This window comes from Chrysemys picta, chromosome 3 (assembly GCF_011386835.1).
Source record: "Chrysemys picta bellii isolate R12L10 chromosome 3, ASM1138683v2, whole genome shotgun sequence".
NCBI classification, from domain to species: domain Eukaryota; kingdom Metazoa; phylum Chordata; order Testudines; family Emydidae; genus Chrysemys; species Chrysemys picta.
The window spans coordinates 49,968,088-49,988,024 of NC_088793.1; the positions used below are offsets into that span (position 1 = coordinate 49,968,088).

Sequence of the window (19,937 nt, forward strand, 5' to 3'; positions counted from 1 at the left end):
AGACCAGGCCCTAGAGATGCCCAGGAGGTGGTGTGTAATTGTCTCAAGTCAGTGGGTGGGAGCTCGAGCCACTTTTGTGTTGTATTGTTGGAAAGGAACCCCTAGATACTGAAGCCTGCCCTTGTTACTACCCTCTCTGACTGACAGAAGGGTTACAAATTTGAAAAAAATTGCTTGAGCCCCAGCACCTCTTTCATTGTAAATTAAGCACTGGTCTGCCCCACTCTCTCTGCTGCAGAAGCAGCAGCAAGGTGAAGCTATATCTGCCCTCCCCATAGTGCACTGCTGGGTTAGAGCTCATCCCCTGGAGTGAGTCTCTGCCTGGTCACAAGAGCAGGGAGTGGGATTATCCTCTGTCACCCAGGGGGTAGAGTTATTCCAGGGGGACAATGGATGAATCCCTCTAGCAGGGTACCTGCCCTGTGCTTCTACAGGAGGCCGCGTGGAGAGTCTGTCACTTTCCCCAGCAGAATGAGTCTGCCCCATGGCGGGGGAGTGGTGCTATGTACCATACCCCTGCCAGGCCCCACAGGGTGTGGATGCGGTGGAGGGGCGACTCTGAGTCTGTGTCTCCCATCCCCCTGGCACAGAGCAGTCAGGCAACCCCCATGAGGTGACTGGCTAGCTGTTCACATCACTGGGGTGTGAGGGGCGAGTCTCTGCCACATCTCCCCGTGGTGGGGGCGGGGAGGGCGAGTCTCCGTCCCATCCCTGTGAGGGGTTGCCCCAGTGGGGCAGGCGCGGGGGGCAGGCGGCGGCCGGTTTCCTCCTTCGGCGCTGCGCGGGGTCTGCTCTGGGGGGAGCGGGAGGCGGAGTCGCAGCCGCCGCAGCCGCAGCCCCGGCTCCTCAGGCCCGGGAGCGCCATGGCCCAGGCCAGGATCAGCGCTAAGGCCAGCGAGGGACAGCCGGCGGGGCAGCTCCGCGGGCGCTTCTTCCGCTCCACCTCCATGGCCGACTGCTCCAGCCGCCTGCTGCAGAACCTGGACCAGCTGGAGCTCAGGTACGGCGCGGCTGCGCTCGGGGGTCTGGCAGTGCAGAGGGGGTTGGGGGCGCCTGCTAGTGGTGCGGCAGGGTGTGTGGGGGGAGGTGTCCTGGTGCGGCAGGGTATGTGGGGGGCGTCCTGGTAGTGCGGCAGGGTATTTGGGAGGGGAGGGAGGGAGGGAAAGGCGTCCTGCTAGTGCGCAGGGCATTTTTGGAGGGGTCTTGGTAATGCGGCAGTAGGGACTGTTGAAGTGTGTTTCTGCAATTGGAGAAGAACCTGGCTAGACATGTGCTCAGCCAGCGGTGTGTGTGTATGTGTGTGTGTGTGCACTGGAAGCCTTAGTAGGTTGATGCTGTTGCTGATTTCTTCTCTCCCATCTGTGCGTCTATTCCTGCACCGGACTTGAATGAAAAAGAAGTTTCCTGCTGCTGCTGGGATTTAAACAGGCTGTGAGTGAAGAGCACAGCTGCTTCCACTGAAGTGCTGGGAGGGGCTGGGGACGGGGAGGTCTGGGGGAAAGACCTATATATAGTTTCCAGGCTCATAGAGGCACGAAGACACAGTTGTCATTAGAGACCCTGTGTTCACACTTCTTACTGAACACAGCGTATTTGAATGTTGAAGGGTTAGGCAGCAGGGGAGCTGTTTGCTTTATAAGGGGAGCTCCATTTTCCTTAGAGAATCATGTTTCACAGAAGGTACAATAATCCAGTGGAGCCAGGATGCCACTTCAGGTTTAAGTAGGAGGGGGCAAGTTTAACTGATTGCAGGGGCTAGTTAGGCACCAGAAAAGTCTAGGATTGTGGTTTTTTGTTTGTTTGTTTTGTTTTTAAAATAATTTAGAAAGTAGCTGTCAGGAGCACAGTATCTAATTCCTATGTAAAGAAAAAATATACAAACACTAGTTAAAGCCATATTTTAAATTTATATGTACAGCAAGATATTCCCAATCCTGGAGGTATCAGTTTTGGAACCTTAACAAAGATATCAGAAACATAAGTTTGATACTTTGTACACTAGCTTTAGTGGAGAGAAATAAAAATAAGTAGCATCTGCTTAAAATCTGTGTACTTTCTCTAACAGACACACTCTGTGTTGCTGCCATTATCTACTCTATTTTAGTCAATTGTTGTTCACTCCACTAAAAACATATTTACTTGAACATATGTGATTAAATTTTTTTCTCTTTATTTTGGCATATATGTTCATAGGCACTGACTTCGTGGGTGCTCCGGCGTGCAGGAGGCTGTGGGGGAGGAGCGAGGACGCGGCAGAATGGGGCGGGAAGAGGTGGAGCAGGGGTGGGAAGAGGCAGGGCGGGTTATGGTCTTAAGGGAAGGGGTGGAATGGGGGTGGGGCCTGAGGCAGAGCCGGGGGTCGAGCATCCCCCTGGCACAGTGGAAAGTCGGCGCCTGTGTATATGTTTACCAGTCACAATCATGTATGTGACCCACTAACATTTGGCTCTATCATTACTCTTAGTATCAGACTTGGAACTGCATTTATTTTCATATGAACTTTGTTATTTTATGGATATAATTAAAATACAATTTGAAAATAAGTGACCATGTGCACAGTGTCTAAAGTTATATGTTTAGCTAATTGTTTTTAAACTGGCAAAGCTAAGGTGAGTACAAGCTAAATTTACGTTCTAGAAGGATACTATTATTTGATTGCACCATTTTAAATAAAGAATGACAAAGCACAATATGGTAATAAAAGTAATAAAGCTAATTACTGCGCCAAGACAAGTTAGGTATTTTAGAACTCACTATTCAAATAATTAAATTTAAGCATAAGAGAGAAATAAAATTCACAGGCCAGTCAAAAAACTAAAATAACAGTACTGCAATCCTTAATGAACGTTGAAAGAATAATATTACAGAGATTATATGTGCATTTCAATGGAAGTACCAAGAAGTAACATCAACATTGATAATACAAGAATGTGTGAAGGGGAACGTGTATGTGAGTGCACTGTCGCTTTAAGTCAAACACTTAGGAGCCTGAAGGCTTGTTCAGTTCATTCCCACATGGGTGGGAAGATGGGGACACCTTGACACCAGGGCCGGCTCTAACTTTTTTGCTGCCCCAAGCAGCAAAAAAAAGCGCCGCCCCCCGAGGCCCCCCGCCGAGCGCCGCCGGAACCTCCCCCCCCAGAGCACCGCCCTCCCGCACTGCCCCCCCCGCTGAGCGCTGGAACCCCCCCGAGCGCCGAGCCCCCGTGCTGCCCCCCCGCTGAGCTCCGCGCCGCCGGAACCCCCCCCGAGCGCCGAGCCCCATGCTGCCCCCCACCCGCCGAGCTCCACGCCGCCAGAACCCCCCCTGAGCGCTGAGCCCCGTGCTGCCCCCCCCCACCGAGCTCCGCGCCGCCGGAGCCCGCCGAGCGCCGCTGGAACCCCCCCCGGAGCGCCGCCCCCATGCCGCCCCCCCGCCAAGCCCCTGGAGCCCGCCCCCCCCCGCCGAGCGCCGGGCCGCGCCGCCAGAGCGCCCCCCGCCCCCGCAGAATGCCGCGCCGCGCTCCCCCCGCCGCCCCTTACCAGGTGCCGCCCCAAGCATGTGCTTGGGTGCCTGGTGCCTGGAGCCGGCCCTGCTTGACACCGGCCTCTGCCCACCTCTGTGCAGAAGATCAGGAGGCAGCTCCCAGTCCTGAGTAGTTTGGCCAATGGCGCTCTATTGAACAATCCCAATCTTTTCAGTCTCTCTTCAAATGAGTTTTTCCACATCCCTAAATCGCCTCTAATTTTGCAGTATTCTTTTTTGAGGTGGGGTGATCAGAACAGCACACAGTATTCTAAATGAGGGTGTACCATTGATTTATATGATGACATTATAATATATTTTCCCTGTTGTTCTTCATCCCATTTTTTATGCATATAACAGCTTGTTAACTTTTTTGACTACAACTGCACATTGAGCAGAGGTTTTCGTTTAGCTGTCCACAATGATTACCAGGTCCTTTTCCTTAGTTAATCCAGTTAAAAGAGAACTGAACAAGGGTAGGCATAGTTCATGTTTTTGCCTCCAATGTACATTACTTCACAATTTGTTTTAGTTGTAGTAATTTTAGGTGGTGTTGTAACTACAGGAGTGAAAAGTGTCAGACAGAAATAGTTTTCAACTGATTTCTTTCCTTGGCCTCCCCCTAGGGTGACCAGACAGCAAGTGTGAAAAATCGGGACGGGGGTGGGGGGTAATAGGAGCCTATACAAGAAAAAGACCCAAATATCGGGACTGTCCCTATAAAATCGGGACATCTGGTCACCCTACCTCCCCCATCCCCAAAGACAGTGCCCTGCTGTGATATCAGTTTCCTCATCTTCCCTCCCCCCTTCAAGAAAATCTATTCCACAAATGAAACTGTTCACTACTTCATCTTTCCTTACAATTTAGGGATTATCCCCCCTCCCACCAATCTGTCAGACTAGCAGGGTTTCTGCATACAAGAGTAGTCAGTGGATTAAAAAAAAAAGTCACTGCCTTAAAGAATGAAGTGCTGCTTCTAGACAGCAACACCAGCAATCTTTCTTTGAATGAGTGTTAGTGTGGCAGGGGAGTGTAATTTAATATACATCATACCGCAGCGAGCAAAGTAAAACTTCTATTCGTTGGATTATTCTTGGTAATATAAATGGCGAAATGCAGTTGAATACAGTACTAACCTACCATTCTCACTGAAGTGATGGCATTGGGGACACAGAACTATAAAACTATTAGCTTAATCATATAATTCTTAACCCATAACTAGTTTTCCCACATTTATTCCAACCCCAGTTCTGAGGGTATGCTTCTAAAGTAAAAGCTAGTAAATCTGAGATAAAGGGGAGAGGATATGTTGGAATTGGACTCCATTGGTAGAAGTCATTTAGATGTGCTAGCTTGGCCTTCAAGGAATTGTTCCACCCAGAAAATTGGATATTTGTTATTTCTACAGACCTGGAGCTTTTCCATTGCCATGACTTCCTTTTCCTCCAAAAAAGCTCATCTGCATCTATATATAGGTCATGGTATTCTGGTGGCCATAACTAAGTGAATTCAGAGCTCTCTAAATACTTGTATTGCAAGTATATTTTTAATATAAAGTCAGACTCACATTCCCTACAGTACTCTATTGCTTCCCTTAAAGTGTGTCTCTGTCCTGCTGAAACTACAGGGGAACTTTTTTTCTTAAATAGGTGTTTATTAAGTAGGGTACCTGAGAACAGAAACACAGAGATGCTAAATAGTTCATCATATTAAATTGCAAAAGCTTCACTTTGTGTTGCTGCATTGTGGTTATTACGGTTTCAAAAGAGGCTGCACAGTGAAACACACAAAACCTATCAACAATTACTAACCAATTTAAAAGCTTACATATAACTTTGCTGCATAACCTTTATATATGAGCAATTCGAATAAGTCAAAATGCTTTAAAATACAGATAGGTGTTACAACTCCAGTAAAAAAGCAAGTGTCAAATTACTCATCTGGAAACAAAAATGCTGACTGGCCTATCTGTTCCATGGGGGAAAGTTGTGGTCAGATAAGTGGCATGTACTAGAGCAGGGGTGGGCAAACTACGGGCTGGGGGCCGCATCTGGCCCTTCAGACATTTAATCTGGCCGTCAAGCTCCCGCCAGGGAGCGGGGTCGCGGGCTTGCCGGCTTGCCCTGCTCTGCGTGTGCTGTGGCTCCCGGAAGCAGTGGCATGTCCCCCCTCTAGCCGCGCCTCCGCATAGGAGCCAGAGGGGGGACATGCCACTGCTTCCAGGAGCTGCTTGAGGTAAACGCTGCCCAGATCCTTCACCCTTGACCCCCTCCTGTGCCCCAACTCCCTGACCCAGCCCTGATTCCTTTCCCGCTGTCTGAACCCCTCAGTCCCAGCCCAGAGCACTCTCCTGCACTCTCAACCCTCATGCTCAGCCCCATCTCAGAGCCCGCACCCCCAGCCAGAACCCCCACCCCAACCCCCTGCCCCAGACTGGAGCCCCCTCCTGCACCCTGAACTCCTCATTTCTGGCCCCACCTCACAGCCCACACCCCCAGCCGTAGCCCTCACCCCCTTCCGCACCCCAGTCCCCAATTTTGTGAGCATTCATGGCCTGCCATACAATTTCCATACCCAGATGTGGCCCTCGGGCCAAAAAGTTTGGCCACCCCTGTACTAGAGGAAGACACTGCACTTGCTTTCAATCACTTGTAGGCCAAGTAAAAAGCAGAAATAAGGAGAACTGGTTTTTTTATGTAGTGTTCTTAATTGATATTCTAAACAATGAATAAATTGGAAGTCAGAGTGCAAGATACAGAAAGAAAAACATTATATCACCGTTGTAGCTAGGAGAATTTTTCTTGAAGTTATTAATCAACATCAAAGCCCAAACAAATATGTACCTGTTTGACATTACACATGTGGGACTATTCACGTGCATAAATTTTTAACAAGTGCATAAGTATTTGCAGGATCGGGGGCCCAAGTTACCTTGCTGAAAATACTAGCAGGATATGGGGGAACAATGGGTGAAATTCAGAATAAAATCCATGACTTCTCAAACAAGAGAATACAAAATGAAACACTTGACATCAGATGGTAGTGAAGTGAAGTGTTTTGACTCAGCTCTCTGAAAAACTAACTGGTATATAATATATGGAGATATACCTATCTCATAGAGCTGGAAGGGACCTCAAAAGGTCATTGAGTCCAGCCCCCTGCCTTCACTAGCAGGACCAAGTACTGATTTTTGCTCCAGATCCCTAAGTGGCCCTCTCAAGGGCTGAACTCACAACCCAGGTTTAGCAGGCCAATGCTCAAACCACTGAGCTATCCCTACCCCCAAACTAGTGCTCTAGGTGAGGTTTGAACTCACAACCTCAGCATCACTCCACACAGCACTGCTCTATAAGTACTGTGCACTAACCCATTGCACCACTGGAGCCCATGAATTATTATTATTATTATTTATTTATTGTTTTGTGAGCTTTCTCTTTTCCTTGTCCTCTCTCATTCTTCCCAATACTTGGCTCTTGAATCCCTGAGCCACTAAATCTATAGGTATTATTGCAATCTAAATAATGTACTTATATTTTAATTTACATTCTGTAGTGTTGTGAAAAACTGATATTTGAATAAGTGATAAATGATCATGGAATATACAAGTAAGTGGAATAATATGATTGTGTGTGTGTGTGTATATATATATATATATACACACACATAAAATATTTTGTATACTACTGATCTTTATATTATTATGCTTTGTATAATATCAGAGGGGTAGCCGTGTTAGTCTGAATCTGTAAAAAGCAACAGAGGGTCCTGTGGCACCTTTGAGACTAACAGAAGTACTGGGAGCATAAGCTTTCGTGGGTAAGAACCTCACTTCTTCAGATGCATCTGAAGAAGTGAGGTTCTTACCCACGAAAGCTTATGCTCCCAGTACTTCTGTTAGTCTCAAAGGTGCCACAGGACCCTCTGTTGCTTTGTATAATGGCATTACTGTGCTTAATACTGTGCTTAATAATTTATATATGTAAAAAGAGTGGGTTCAAGTTAATATTTTTATAGATTTACAGTCTGGTTAGATTCCTGCTCTGTAGTGCAAGACTTTATAGTATCTCTAATGAGCTGATGATTAGAAAAGAAGTCTTGAGAGCTCTATGCAGCCTTTGTATTGTGACTGAGATGTCCTTCACTGGAGGATCAGGAATAGCAAAGGTCTGCTCGGGTCTAATGTTAAATCCTGGCCCAAACCTAACTAGACCACAGCCAATCCGACCTGATCCCAAGACTGTCAAGTTATTTTCATACCCGGCCTGAGAAAATAATGAAAAAGGAAGGACTCGCTGGCTTAAAATTGCAAATAATAGCATTGGGGCGACAGAACTTGGGGGTGGTGGTGAGGGGGCTAGTTCCCCTCAACTGAAATATTGTGGGGGTTGAACTGTGTTTCTGCCCCATGCATCACGTCCATGGGGGCAGAGGCAAGAACGAGACCGGGGGGACTGAAGCCATGCCCAGGATCAGACCAGGGAGTAGGAACTGGGGTAAGTGGGGCCATGATACCAGTGCCTGTTGTGGGGAGCTGGTCCCGGGCCGGGTAGCCCTTTTCTCTCCCCAGCTGCAAAGAGTCCTCTGAGCTGTCAGGTGCTGGTGATAGGCCTGGACAATGGGCACTCAGTGGCGGGTCAGTGCAGAGGGAGCTGGGGAGGCTACAGCCAGGACTGGGCAGGAGAGCGGGCCCACCCAGACAGAGTTGTCCCCCTGAGGAACTGGGCACAAGTAGTGGGGAGGTAGGGACTGGAAGGGCTCTGCCAGGCAGGCGTCACTTCTGCTCCTGGGCCTTCCTGAGCTCTCCCACTGTCCTTTATATCTCCCAGCTTCCCTCCTCCCTCAACTACCCCTTAAATCTCTCTGCTCCTCTCTGCTTCCAGCTGGGGCTCCCGCTGCCCCTCCTCCCCAATGTGCACCTTAGCCCACACATTCAAAGTTAGCTTTCACTGCCTGTGAATAGCATAGTTGGCACACTCAGTGATAAGTGACTACTCAGAATATATGCTAGTCTGTGTAGCTCAAAAGCTTGTCTCTTTCATCAACAGAAGTTGGTCCAATAGAAGTTATTATCTCACCCACCTTGTGTCTCATATTAATTTTATATTGTTTTAGTTCTTTTTTAATCAAAATGTTGTGTGGAACCAAATCAAGTGCCTTAAAGGAGTCTAAGTATATTATGTCAACACTATTACCTGTATCAACCAAACTTGTAATCTCATAAAAAAAAATATTGTTAGTTTGACAGGATCTATTTTCCATAAACCCATGTTGATTTGCATTAATTACATTACCCTCCTTTAATTCTTTATTAATCAAGTCCCATATATTCTTTCTTAAACAAGTCCCGTATCAACAGTTCCATTATCTTGTCCAGAATCGATGTAAAACTGACAGGCCTGTACTTAATTGTGCCATTCCAGATTAATAGCTCTGGAGACTGAAGTCCCCCGTTTATCTAAAGAATAAATGCATGACCAGCAACAGCAGTGTACCATGTTGAATATCACAACATGTCTCAGTCCTGACCCCAAGAGGTCACCTCTCGGGCGAGAGGGCCATGAATTACTCTGCAGGGTCATGTATTCCTTGAACTTTGCAGATAATGCAACAACAACAACAAAAAATCTCGCTGACAAGTGCCACTTTGTGGCGATGCAACATATTGTAGTAGACACAAATGTCTAGAGTAGCCACCAAACAGCAATTATTGCAAATAAAATAATTCTTAATTCTGGTTATCAGATTTTACATAAGATATTAACACTTATCAAGGCATTACTTTTTAAAGGGCATTTTTATCAACTGCATATTACGAGATGTTTATATTTATCCTCAAAAAGAACAGGAGTACTTGTGGCACCTTAGAGACTAACAAATTTATTAGAGCATAAGCTTTCGTGGACTACAGCCCACTTCAGAAGTGCCACAAGTACTCCTGTTCTTTTTGCAGATACAGACTAACACGGCTGCTACTCTGAAACCTATATTTATCCTGTTGCTCCACAAAATCTTGCTAAACTAAGCTGTCAGCTTCTAATCACATAACAATCACTCAGTATTTTAAAAAGTAACAGAGGGTCCTGTGGCACCCCTAAGACTAACAGAAGTATTGGGAGCATAAGCTTTCGTGGGTAAGAACCTCACTTCTTGCATCTGAAGAAGTGAGGTTCTTACCCACGAAAGCTTATGCTCCCAATACTTCTGTTAGTCCTAAAGGTGCCACAGGACCCTCTGTTACTTTTTACAGATTCAGACTAACACGGCTACCCCTCTGATACTTGTCAGTATTTTAAGGAAGTGGTATTTTAAAAATCCTCTTTAGAATTATACTGATTCAAGATGCATCTCTGTAATGCAGTTCACTGTTTTTCAATGTCAGATGGTAGGACCTGATCCAAAACCCACTGACATAATTGAAAAGGATCCCATTGACTTTGATGGAATTGGATCAGGCCCTTATTGAGTGTGTTGAATCAATGTATGCGTGCAATTGAATTACTATAAAAATAATCTGTTAAAAACTCCAAATTTCTTAATTTTAGTTTCAAGTTTCCAAGGGGAACAACAGTGAAGGGATACTTTTTTAAAAAAATTCTGAAAAATACTTTAAACAATGTTTTTTTTTAAAAAAAAAGGCATAGTTGAGTTATTTAATATAATCATTAAAACAGCCTCACAAAAGTGCCATAAAAATGTAACCAACTCAGATACAAAATCAATTCACCTGCTTTATTACTATCTTTATTATTATAATGAAAATGAGTCACTTTACAATACTTTCCTCATCCCTCCAAAAATCCACGCCTTTGTCAAGAATTTGTATTAAATTATTTTCCCCTCACTAGTTACAATAAGTATGTTTTAAACGTAAGCTTTCACTTACAATTATTAGGCTTGTATCTAAATATTTCTGCATTTTCATCATAGCAGGATTATTTTATTATTGTTCCTCTTAAGAGTGAAAAAAAATCTAAATGAACTTTGCTTCTTCCTTTATCTAAGCTTCCTTTTTTCCACCCATCTTTTGCTCTCAACTCATTTTCTGGCTGAAATCTTTTGGGACAGTGATGTTAGATGCATGTTTATCTCCGAGCCTACCATAAATGCCTTCATCTTGGAATTCGCTGTACAGGAGACTTAAAAAAATAAAGTGTTTGTTTAATACCATCACCAGTTTCCACACTGTATTGGATACAAATAGACAATCCCTGCCCTGAAGAGCTTACAGTTCTCCCAGTGTATACTCACATAGGGGTGCTGGAACAATTTGTATAGGGGAGGTGCTGAGTGCCTTTGAGCAAAACTGTAAACCCTGTATATGATGAAACCCACTTCAAGCCAGAGGGTGCAGCAGCACCCCTAGTTCCAGCCCCTATGTACTCCCATCCAGATCAAATTCATCAGCTGCACAGTGGTCCTGGGAATAATGTTGAAAATTTGCTTTTTTTGAGTAAGCTTCTTTTGATAGACAGTATCATAGTCCTGCCTCCCTCCCCCAAACACACACACAACCTAGCTTTCATTTAGAAAGATGTAAAAAGAGTGATTCGTAGATCATCTTCTAGTACTGTGACAGGTTTATCAAGACAAATATACTTAGATGTCTTGTGTGTTAGAAAAGTTGTACTGTTTTAACTAAACTTAAATTTAAAATTGATTAAATGCAGATCAAACCCTTTTTGAGCAAAGGTTAAACCAATTTAAATGTATCTGCATTAGGGGGTTGTACTGATTTAACTCAATTTTAAATCTCTTGAGTTAAATCAGTGTAACTTTAACTGCAGACACATATAAATAGTGAATAGTGATCACCATCTTGTGGCTACAATCTGTAATGCTCTAGAGTACAAAGTATTTTGACTGCCTGGTGGATTCCATCAGAAAGAGAGAATGAGCCATGTTCTGACTGCGCTTGGTACTATACTTAATGAACACTGGGATAGATGAGAAAAATTTGTCAGTAAAATTACAACTAAAGGTTGATTTAAAATCAGCAGTAGGACTGGAATGCCACAAATGCATAGTTAAGACAATGTAGTGGTGTACTTTTAGTACAATGCTCTGCAACCTCAGAGATGTAAGGCCAGGAAACATCAGGGATTTAATTTCATAGCTGAAGTTCCTAGACTGGGAGATCTGTAGAAATAGTGTAGTTGATCTCTCTTGGAAAGGCATGTATCATGTTGCTATTAAGTAATCCTCCCAGCATCCTCTCCCCAGGCATTGTCTGCCTTTAGTTGAAAGGGTGGGTTGAAATGAAGTTAGGCTCAAGAGTAGTGTGGGAATATACATGGGAGGCCATTTTAATCCCCCCACCCAATAAAAAAAATCAGAACAAATAAAAACTTAGACTTTGAGGGAAAGAAGACAGAAAAATTGCAGCCACATATTTGTGCACAATGGACTATGTAAAGGGAATTTGGTCAAGATATTATTGGAACCTGAATGGATACTCAGTGCCATGAAGCAAAATCTATCTTTCTACCTTTGCCACCTTTGGTTGAGATGGAAGAATTAGAAATAGAAAGCAGTTACATAAGGGGGAAAGTAAAAGAACCTGTCCCTATTGTACTTGTGTGGTCATTTATGCAGAGCTAGGTGGCACAAGCAATCCTCCCCCTTTGTTTTATTCTATCATAAATTACTTTGTATTTATTTTCCAGGGGGTAGGAAATTTTTTAGGTAAAAATATTAATGGTATTGGCACTCTGGTTATAACTAATATCCAAGTGAACGTCAGAGAGAATAGATCACATTTTTTCACCATGTTTAATAAACATTTCAGGATAGGTGGATTCTCTTGGTTTTTACAGAGAGTTTCATAGACACTATGAAACAGACCTCAATTTGGGAATTGTCTAAAGTTTCTGCCTTATCGATTGGAAGAGTCTAGAACTGTCAACAGACTCATGTAATGGTCATCATATGACAGGTGGGGGAACTGGGAAAACAGAGTTTGTATCATTTTTGCACAATCCTAGCAGCCAGTTAAATCTCAGCAAACCCTCTACTCCAGTGGTGGGCAGTCTGAGGGCCGCACACGGCCCATCAGGGTAATCTGCTGGTAGCCTCCAGACAGTTTGTTTACGTTTGTACTGCCGCCCGCAGCTCCCAGTGGCCGTGGTTCGCCGTTCCCGGCCAATAGTATATACAGGAAGCGGCGCAGGCCACAGGGACATGCTATCCGCCGCTTCCTGCAGCTCCCATTGGCCGGGAACGGTGAACTGCGGCCTGGGAGCTGCGGGCAGCTGTGCAAATGTAAACAAACTGTCTGGCGGCCACTAGCGGATAACCCTGATGGGCCGCAGGTTGCCCACTACTGCTCTTAACCATGACATTAATATTACTCAGGCAAGTGCAGAAACTGGAGGATTGAGCGGTGAAAAGTTTATCTTTTGGCACTAATCTCCAGTGCTAATGATTTCCCTACTGTGCATTTTCTGTCTATTTGTGGCGTTCCCCAATTACTTTAATCAATTCCAAACCCCTAACCTTCAGGGCATAGTGAAGGAATGGGAAATTAACTGAAGGATTGAAACCCAGGTTTCCAGTATAGTATTTCCAAATCTGAAGGCCAGATCAAGCTCTCTAGTACACAGCAAAAGGGGGAGGGGAGAATAAAGGAGCACAAATAATGGCCAGATATGACTAAACATAGAGTGCAGAGAGCAAAGCTTATTTGACATGCTCGTTCCCCAAATAGAAGGATGTTACACATTTTGTGTGTAGTATGATGAATGGGACCAGAGAAAGAGGGTCAGGTTTCTGGAGGAACCTAGTTTGCTGCATTACCTGGAGTTTAGGAATGTGAGTTGTTGCCTAAACTGCTACTGGACAAATACAGGCTTCTATACATTTCCTACAACTGCTTGCCTTCTGCATCACCGACTGCTATGGAAACAGTGATTGTGGAGGCAGTGTGTAGAGCTGGCATGCAAACACTCAGTGCAGCATGCTCACCTATTAAAGTATGTTATCCAGAAGGAAATTCCATCTAAAGTTAATACCAAGCTGAACAGCATTAACTTTGGCTCTATAGTTTCTTTCTCCTTTTTGAGAGGGGTGAGGGGTTGGTTGGTGTATTTCTGTAGCTGAGATACCAAGGGCTACATTATTCATGAGAGCGCCATGCTATGATTGACAGTGACTCCACATTGATGCCCTGAGAACTGCGGAGGATCCAAGATGCCCCAGGAATCCTTATGTTCCATGCAGCTGCTAACTCCTTATCCCCTTAGTACCCTGGGATTTCTGCACAGGAAATTGCAGAGAGTTTGCTAGCTTTTCTTAGGGTTGCAATTTTGGTTGGATGAATTCCTGGAGATTTCATCACATGACATAATCTTTAACTAAAGATTAATCTTTAATTCCTGGAGACTCCAGGACAATCCTGGAGGGTTGGCAATCCTAGCTTTTCTCTTAGCACATTTTTACATAGAAGGACTTGATGGTCCTTTTATCACGTCTACACTGTGATAAAATACCTGTGGTTTCAACTCTCAGAGCACAGGTTAGCTGATTTGGGGTCAGGCTGGAGGGCTAAAAATTGCAGTGTAGACATTTGGGCTCAGGCTGGAGCCCAGGCTCTGAGACCCTCCCGCATCGCAGACCTCAGATCTTCGGCTCCAGCACATGCCTGCGTATCTACACTGCAATTTTACAGCCCAAGCCTGAGTCAACTGACCGACGCTAGCAGTGGGTGTGCTGTGGGTCTTTTATCACGGTATAGGTGTACCTGATATTGCCCTGAATTGGCAGTCATGTCACTTGTCTGACAACACTGCAGTGTTGCTAAAACTAACTGACAGGGCAGACTGAAAAAAACAAAGAAACACTGAGAGCATGTTATGTGGCTGAAGTGACTTTATTATATATAGATTTTTTTTTCTTCTGCTTGGTTCAACTTTACTCAGGGTTGAAGCCTTGCGTGATGCAGCCTCTGCTATGGAACAAGAAAAAGAAACCCTGCTAGAAATGATCCACAATATACAGAACAGCCAAGATATGAGGCACATCAGTGAAGGTGAGAGTCTGCCTTTTCCTAGATTCTCATTTGAAACTTGTTTTGGAGAAATCAGTGGATACAATCCTAAATTACAGTTAGTGTATGTGTTTTACGTGCATCTCAGTTGAACTATTTGAAAGTGGTGAGGGAAAAGAATAAATGTAAGTCTGTTTGAGGTAATGTAGTGTTAGATGGATCCTGTTACCTTAGTAGCCTTTTACACCTGACTATTCAAATTCAGATCCTAGTTCAGTATAGGGGACTGCTGTAAGCATTATTGCATATGTGAAAATTACCCTTTTGTCATGCCCAGCCCATCACCTCCTTTTCAAAGTCAGGGTCAGCTCACCTGTGCTCCTGGTGGGGGAGGACTTTATTTAGACATATGGAAACTGATGGACACAATTGAGTTTCAGTTGTCTCTAAAGGGGAGAATTGGCCTATTAGGCAGTCGTATTTATCCTTTCTGCTCTTACAGAGATTTCTTAGCAGCCTCTTCCTATATGTAATCCTCACAGGTTACCTTGATATTCAGGTGACCATCCATTGGATGAATGGGACTTTGCCCACTATGTTTATTAAAAGCCAAGCAGGGAAGTATTCTATTAATAATTGGTTACAATCTGTACTGTCCCCCAATAGCAGAAAGGGTACTAGCTTCTGTCAAACAAGCAGTTCTTAAGCAGACAGCTAAAGAAACAAGTCTCTTGCCAGTGGTGATCTTGCTGATTTCGCCCTGTTTTTAACCATCCTCTTTTGTGTAATAGTATCAAGAAGGTTGTGACACAGCAAGGCTGATATCATCTGGACATCGTCCTTTGGTTTCCTGGTTACTTTAATTTTATTTGTTTTTTGACAGAATATGGCATGGAAACTGTACTAGATGCTCACTCATACAACGGGTGCGTGTGCCTATTAGTAAAAAACATAAAGTAAAGTGAGATATTTTTGGTGCTAGCAGTATTCCCCATTATAAGTACAGGGAATACCTTCTCAAACTTGAAATATGCTGTATTCCATTAGAAGAAAATATTTCATCTGCTTCCACTGTAGCCATAAGGAAAAGTCAGGTGTCCAAAGACTTCTGAAAAATCTAAATAGCAGCTGATGAGGTGATGTTATCTAACTAACAGACACTAATTGGGGCAGACTGGCTGGCTCATTAGTGGTACCATTCTTTTTATTGAAAGATTGCAGAGGGTGATGCTGAGTAAGGGCTTGTCTACACTTACAGCACTGCATTGGTGCAGCTATAGTGCTTAGTGAAGATGCTACCTATACCGACGGGAGAGCTTCTCCTGTCCACGTGGATACTCCACCTCCCCGAGACGCAGCAGCTATGTCGACGGGAGAAGCCCTCCCGTCGACATAATGCTGTCTACACTAGGAACTTATGTAGGTATAACTACGTCACTCAGGGATGTTGATTTTCCATACTCCTGAGCAACGTAGTTATGCCGACATAAGTTCCTTGTGTAGACCAAGCCTCAGTTATTTATCTGCCCCGATAAATCTCTCATGTAGGGTTCCACAAGGATCTATTATGTTATCCCTGTGAGCAGTGCTCTAAAAATACAGTTCACGCAGCCAGTGGAAGATCAAATCATAGCCCCTTCCTGACATTTCATTTTATGCCACAGGGGAGGAATAGTTCAGTGGTTTGAGCATTGGCCTCCTAAACCCAGGGTTATGAGTTCAATCCTTGAGAGGGCCATTTGGGGATTTAGTGTGGGATTGGTCCTGCTTTGAGCAGGGGGTTGGACTAGATGACCTCCTGAGGTCCCTTCCAACCCTGATATTCTATGATTAACAAACATTAATAAGTTAAGAAACCAATCTACCCCTTCTCTCCATGCTTAGTTGCACTACTGCATAGCATGCAAGAACTAATGCAACAAGTTCAATAAGGTGCTCTTTATCCAGTTTTATTTTATGTAGCAAAATACTTATTTAATTTTTTTTGTAGCTCTGCTAGAAGTTTATGTAGATGCTGTGACTGTAGTGGCTTAGTTCATATGTTTTCCTATCATGAAGAAAAAGAAGCACTGAAGTGTAATTCAGCTCAGGAAATGACTGTGAAAGTGGTATACTCTTATTCAGATAGGACTCTGAACAAAAGCAGTATATTGCCTCATTGCAGTAATGCATAACCTTTTACTGGTTTTTTTTACTGCTGTTTGCACTGCAGAGCCAACACAACTAATATTAAGAAGCAGGATTCTATTCCATTTTGTGCATCATCAACAGACTTGTCTAATAAGGTCCAGGCAGTTATATGCATGCAAGCCAGCTGAAAGAATGAGCTTGGCCAGGTGTCAAAGAGGGTCCAATTTAGCATGCAGTACCATTATTATTGGAGATAATGCAAGAGATGGAGGAACTGAGTTTGACTCTCAAGGACTGGTAGAAAGGCTGGTAGTTAGATTGTACCTGTAAACGGAGTACATTTGGTGTAACATTGAGACACAAATTTAGGACTCCTTCATTTTTACAGTCACTGTTCAAAATAGAATCACCAATTAAACTTTCTGATCTACTTTAAAAATATTTTTATTGCAAACTAACAGCAGAGATGTGTATATACTACGTACACTAGGGAAATTTGAATGTATGTGTAAAGCTGTTCATACCTAAAAGGGCTAGTTTGTAAATCAGAACATTTTATTTTAAAATTTAGGTGAAAGAGAAGAACTTTGCCTGACTGCCAGTCGTCTGATGGGCCGAACCCTCACTGTTGAGGTTTCTGTAGAAACAATACGAAACCCACAGCAGCAGGAATCCCTTTTGCACGCCACAAGGATGATTGATGAAGTAGTCAATAAACTCCTTGATGATCTGGAAGATTCCAAAAGCCGTTTAATGTCACTTTATGGTGCATGCACATCTGAGGTACCATCTGGACCCATTGATCAGAAATTTCAGTCTGTTGTAATTGGATGCGCTATTGAAGATCAAAAGAAAATCAAAAGGAGACTAGAGACTCTGCTTAGAAATATAGAAAACTCTGAAAAGTCAATCATGCTGTTAGAACATCCAAAATCAACTGTCCAACAGCTTTGCAACAATGAACAGGATTAAAGTAGTGCTAGGTATTTGGGCAGATCAAAGTTAAATCTCCATAAAGAATACACGGAATGCAAAGAAAAATGTTACTTTTTAGCTCTAAACTAATAATACTTTAGAGTGCTGGGTGCAATTATTAAATAAATCCTGATAGCACTGCCTTAGGTATCAGAAAGAACATAAATATTTTCTTTCACAATGAAGATGTGATCTAAGAATGCTATCAGGTTTACTCCTCTAGACTTAAACTTTATTGGTACTGCTGCTGCAAATTGTAATTAATGTATTTCTGCTGCACTCTTAAAGCTAGTCAGAATCTAATTTTTTTCTCTTCTCAAGTTTTTGAAAACTTAAGCTGTTGTCATGTACTAAGATTTCACCTAGCACATTTTTTTCTCTTTGGTGAATATTCTGTATGAAACAGACTTATGGGAAAAAGACAAGTCACGCAATAAACAAGAACAAGAAGTTGATATGCCACACTCCATTTTCAGTAATGAATAACTTTGTTAGTTACTTGGCACTGTAGCTCAAGATGCTTTACAGAAAACGATAAGAATTGACCCCATTTAACAGACAGTGTGGTAAAATAACTCGCACAAGGTCACACAGCAGGCTGGGAATAGAACCCAGGTCTTCTGACTAAGGGCAGGTCTTCACTACCCGCCGGATCGGCGGGTAGAGATCGATCTATCAGGGATCGATTTATCGTGTCTCATCTAGACATGGATAAATCGATCCCTGAATGCGCTCCCCGTTGACTCTGGAACTCCAGCTCGCGAGAGGTGGAAGCAGAGTCGACGGGGGAGCGACAGCAGTCGACTCACCGCCGTCCTCACGGCCAGGTAAATCGACCTAAGATATGCCGACTTCAGCTATGCTATTTGCGTAGCTGAGGTTGCATATCTTAGGTCGACCCCCCGCCTCCTCCCCCAGTGTAGACCAGAGCTAACAGTTCCATGCTCTGTCCACTGGATGCTGCTGCCTTCTAGCCTGTTTATTAACTAATGCTCAGTTTGGGGCTGCTGTGGGCTAATGATTTCAGAGTAACTTACAAGTGGAGTTACGCAGAACTGCTTTCATGTTCTGCAAATCAAAGATACTTTTTTTCCTGTTAATCCTCTACAAAGCAAAACAAAGTGAAACAGCTGGATCCACAAACATTTTAAAATGGATTATATTCAGTTCTGGTATAAGCAGATGCTGCTCTCATTAAAGTCAATGTAAATTGCTCCTGCTCATGCCAAAGTGGAGGTTAGCCCGTTTCCCTCAAATATCTTTTTCATGTTTAACACTGTTGTTTGTTATAAAAGCAAAAGCTTTTATAGATCTTCCTATTTGTACACCATGTTTCATAATGTCAAACACTGGGTGAAGTTGATTATTAAATGAAATTTTAATATAACAAGAAAAATCAAATACTTCAAGGAGTGTTTGTTAAATGCATTCATTCTGAAGTTTGAGTGAAGCAATAGTTCAGTAAGACGCACTAAACCTACTTCTAATGATGGTCTGCAGCACCTAGGTTTGTTCCCAAAACTCCCACTTACAGATAAGTTAACATAATTAATCTGTTTTATGCACTGGGGTTGTAATGTTTGTAATGCATTCGGTATTCGATTTTTTTAAAAATGTCCATCAGCAAAGACATATGTAACAGGGCTTGTAAAATATCAATAACATCTCTGTAGCACTAGTTTGAGGTGGTGAATGAAATAAAGAACTAAGTTCCATTGTAACCCCACTTATTGGTATAATACACAGTTTGTGGTTTTGCTCACAAGGACAGTGACCTTATCACTAATGGTAAGATTTTGTAATGGAAGTCATGGATTCCGTCACTACCATTATCCTCTTCAGCTTCAGCCCCGTGCCTGGGGCAGTGGGGCCAAAGCTATCAGAGTCTGGAGGCTGCAGGGGGCCCTGGAGCTCTCAGCTGCTGCAGGCAGCTGGGGTCCCAGAGCTCTCAGCCGCCGGTGGGGGGCGGGAGCTCTCATTCCCTCGGACTCCTTAGCTCCTAGCCACCGTGGGCGGTGGCCCTGCTGCTATCAGCCAGGGCAGGTGGGCAGCAGGGGCCCTGCTGCTGTGAGCTGGGGCTGGCGGCAGGAGGCTTGCAGCTCTGAGAGCCGTGGCAGGCAGCAGAGCCCGCAGCTCTTAGCCACTGCCAGCAGTGAAGGCCCTGCTGCTATCAGCTGAAGCAGGAGGCGGGCTCGTTGCTGTTAGCCAGGGTGGGCAGCGGGAACCCCGCTCTTATCTGCCACCTGTGGCACACCCTGCTGCTCTTGTCTGCAGCTGCTGCATGGGCCCTGCAGTTCTTAGTTGCTGCGGGTGGAGGGGGCAGGAGCTGCAAGGTCACTGCTA

At 44.1% G+C, this 19,937-nt stretch overlaps 1 protein-coding gene across 1 annotated transcript; it reads left to right on the forward strand.

Annotated features, from left to right (window-relative positions):
• Positions 1-645: 645 nt before the first annotated feature.
• On the forward strand, positions 646-19,320 carry BAG2 (BAG cochaperone 2). The gene is made up of 3 exons (XM_005300193.4): positions 646-1,000; positions 14,422-14,531; positions 17,191-19,320. The coding sequence occupies exons 1-3, from the start codon at positions 864-866 to the stop codon at positions 17,589-17,591; spliced, it is 648 nt and encodes a 215-aa protein (XP_005300250.2). The 5' UTR covers positions 646-863; the 3' UTR covers positions 17,592-19,320.
• The last annotated feature ends 617 nt before the right edge of the window (positions 19,321-19,937 follow it).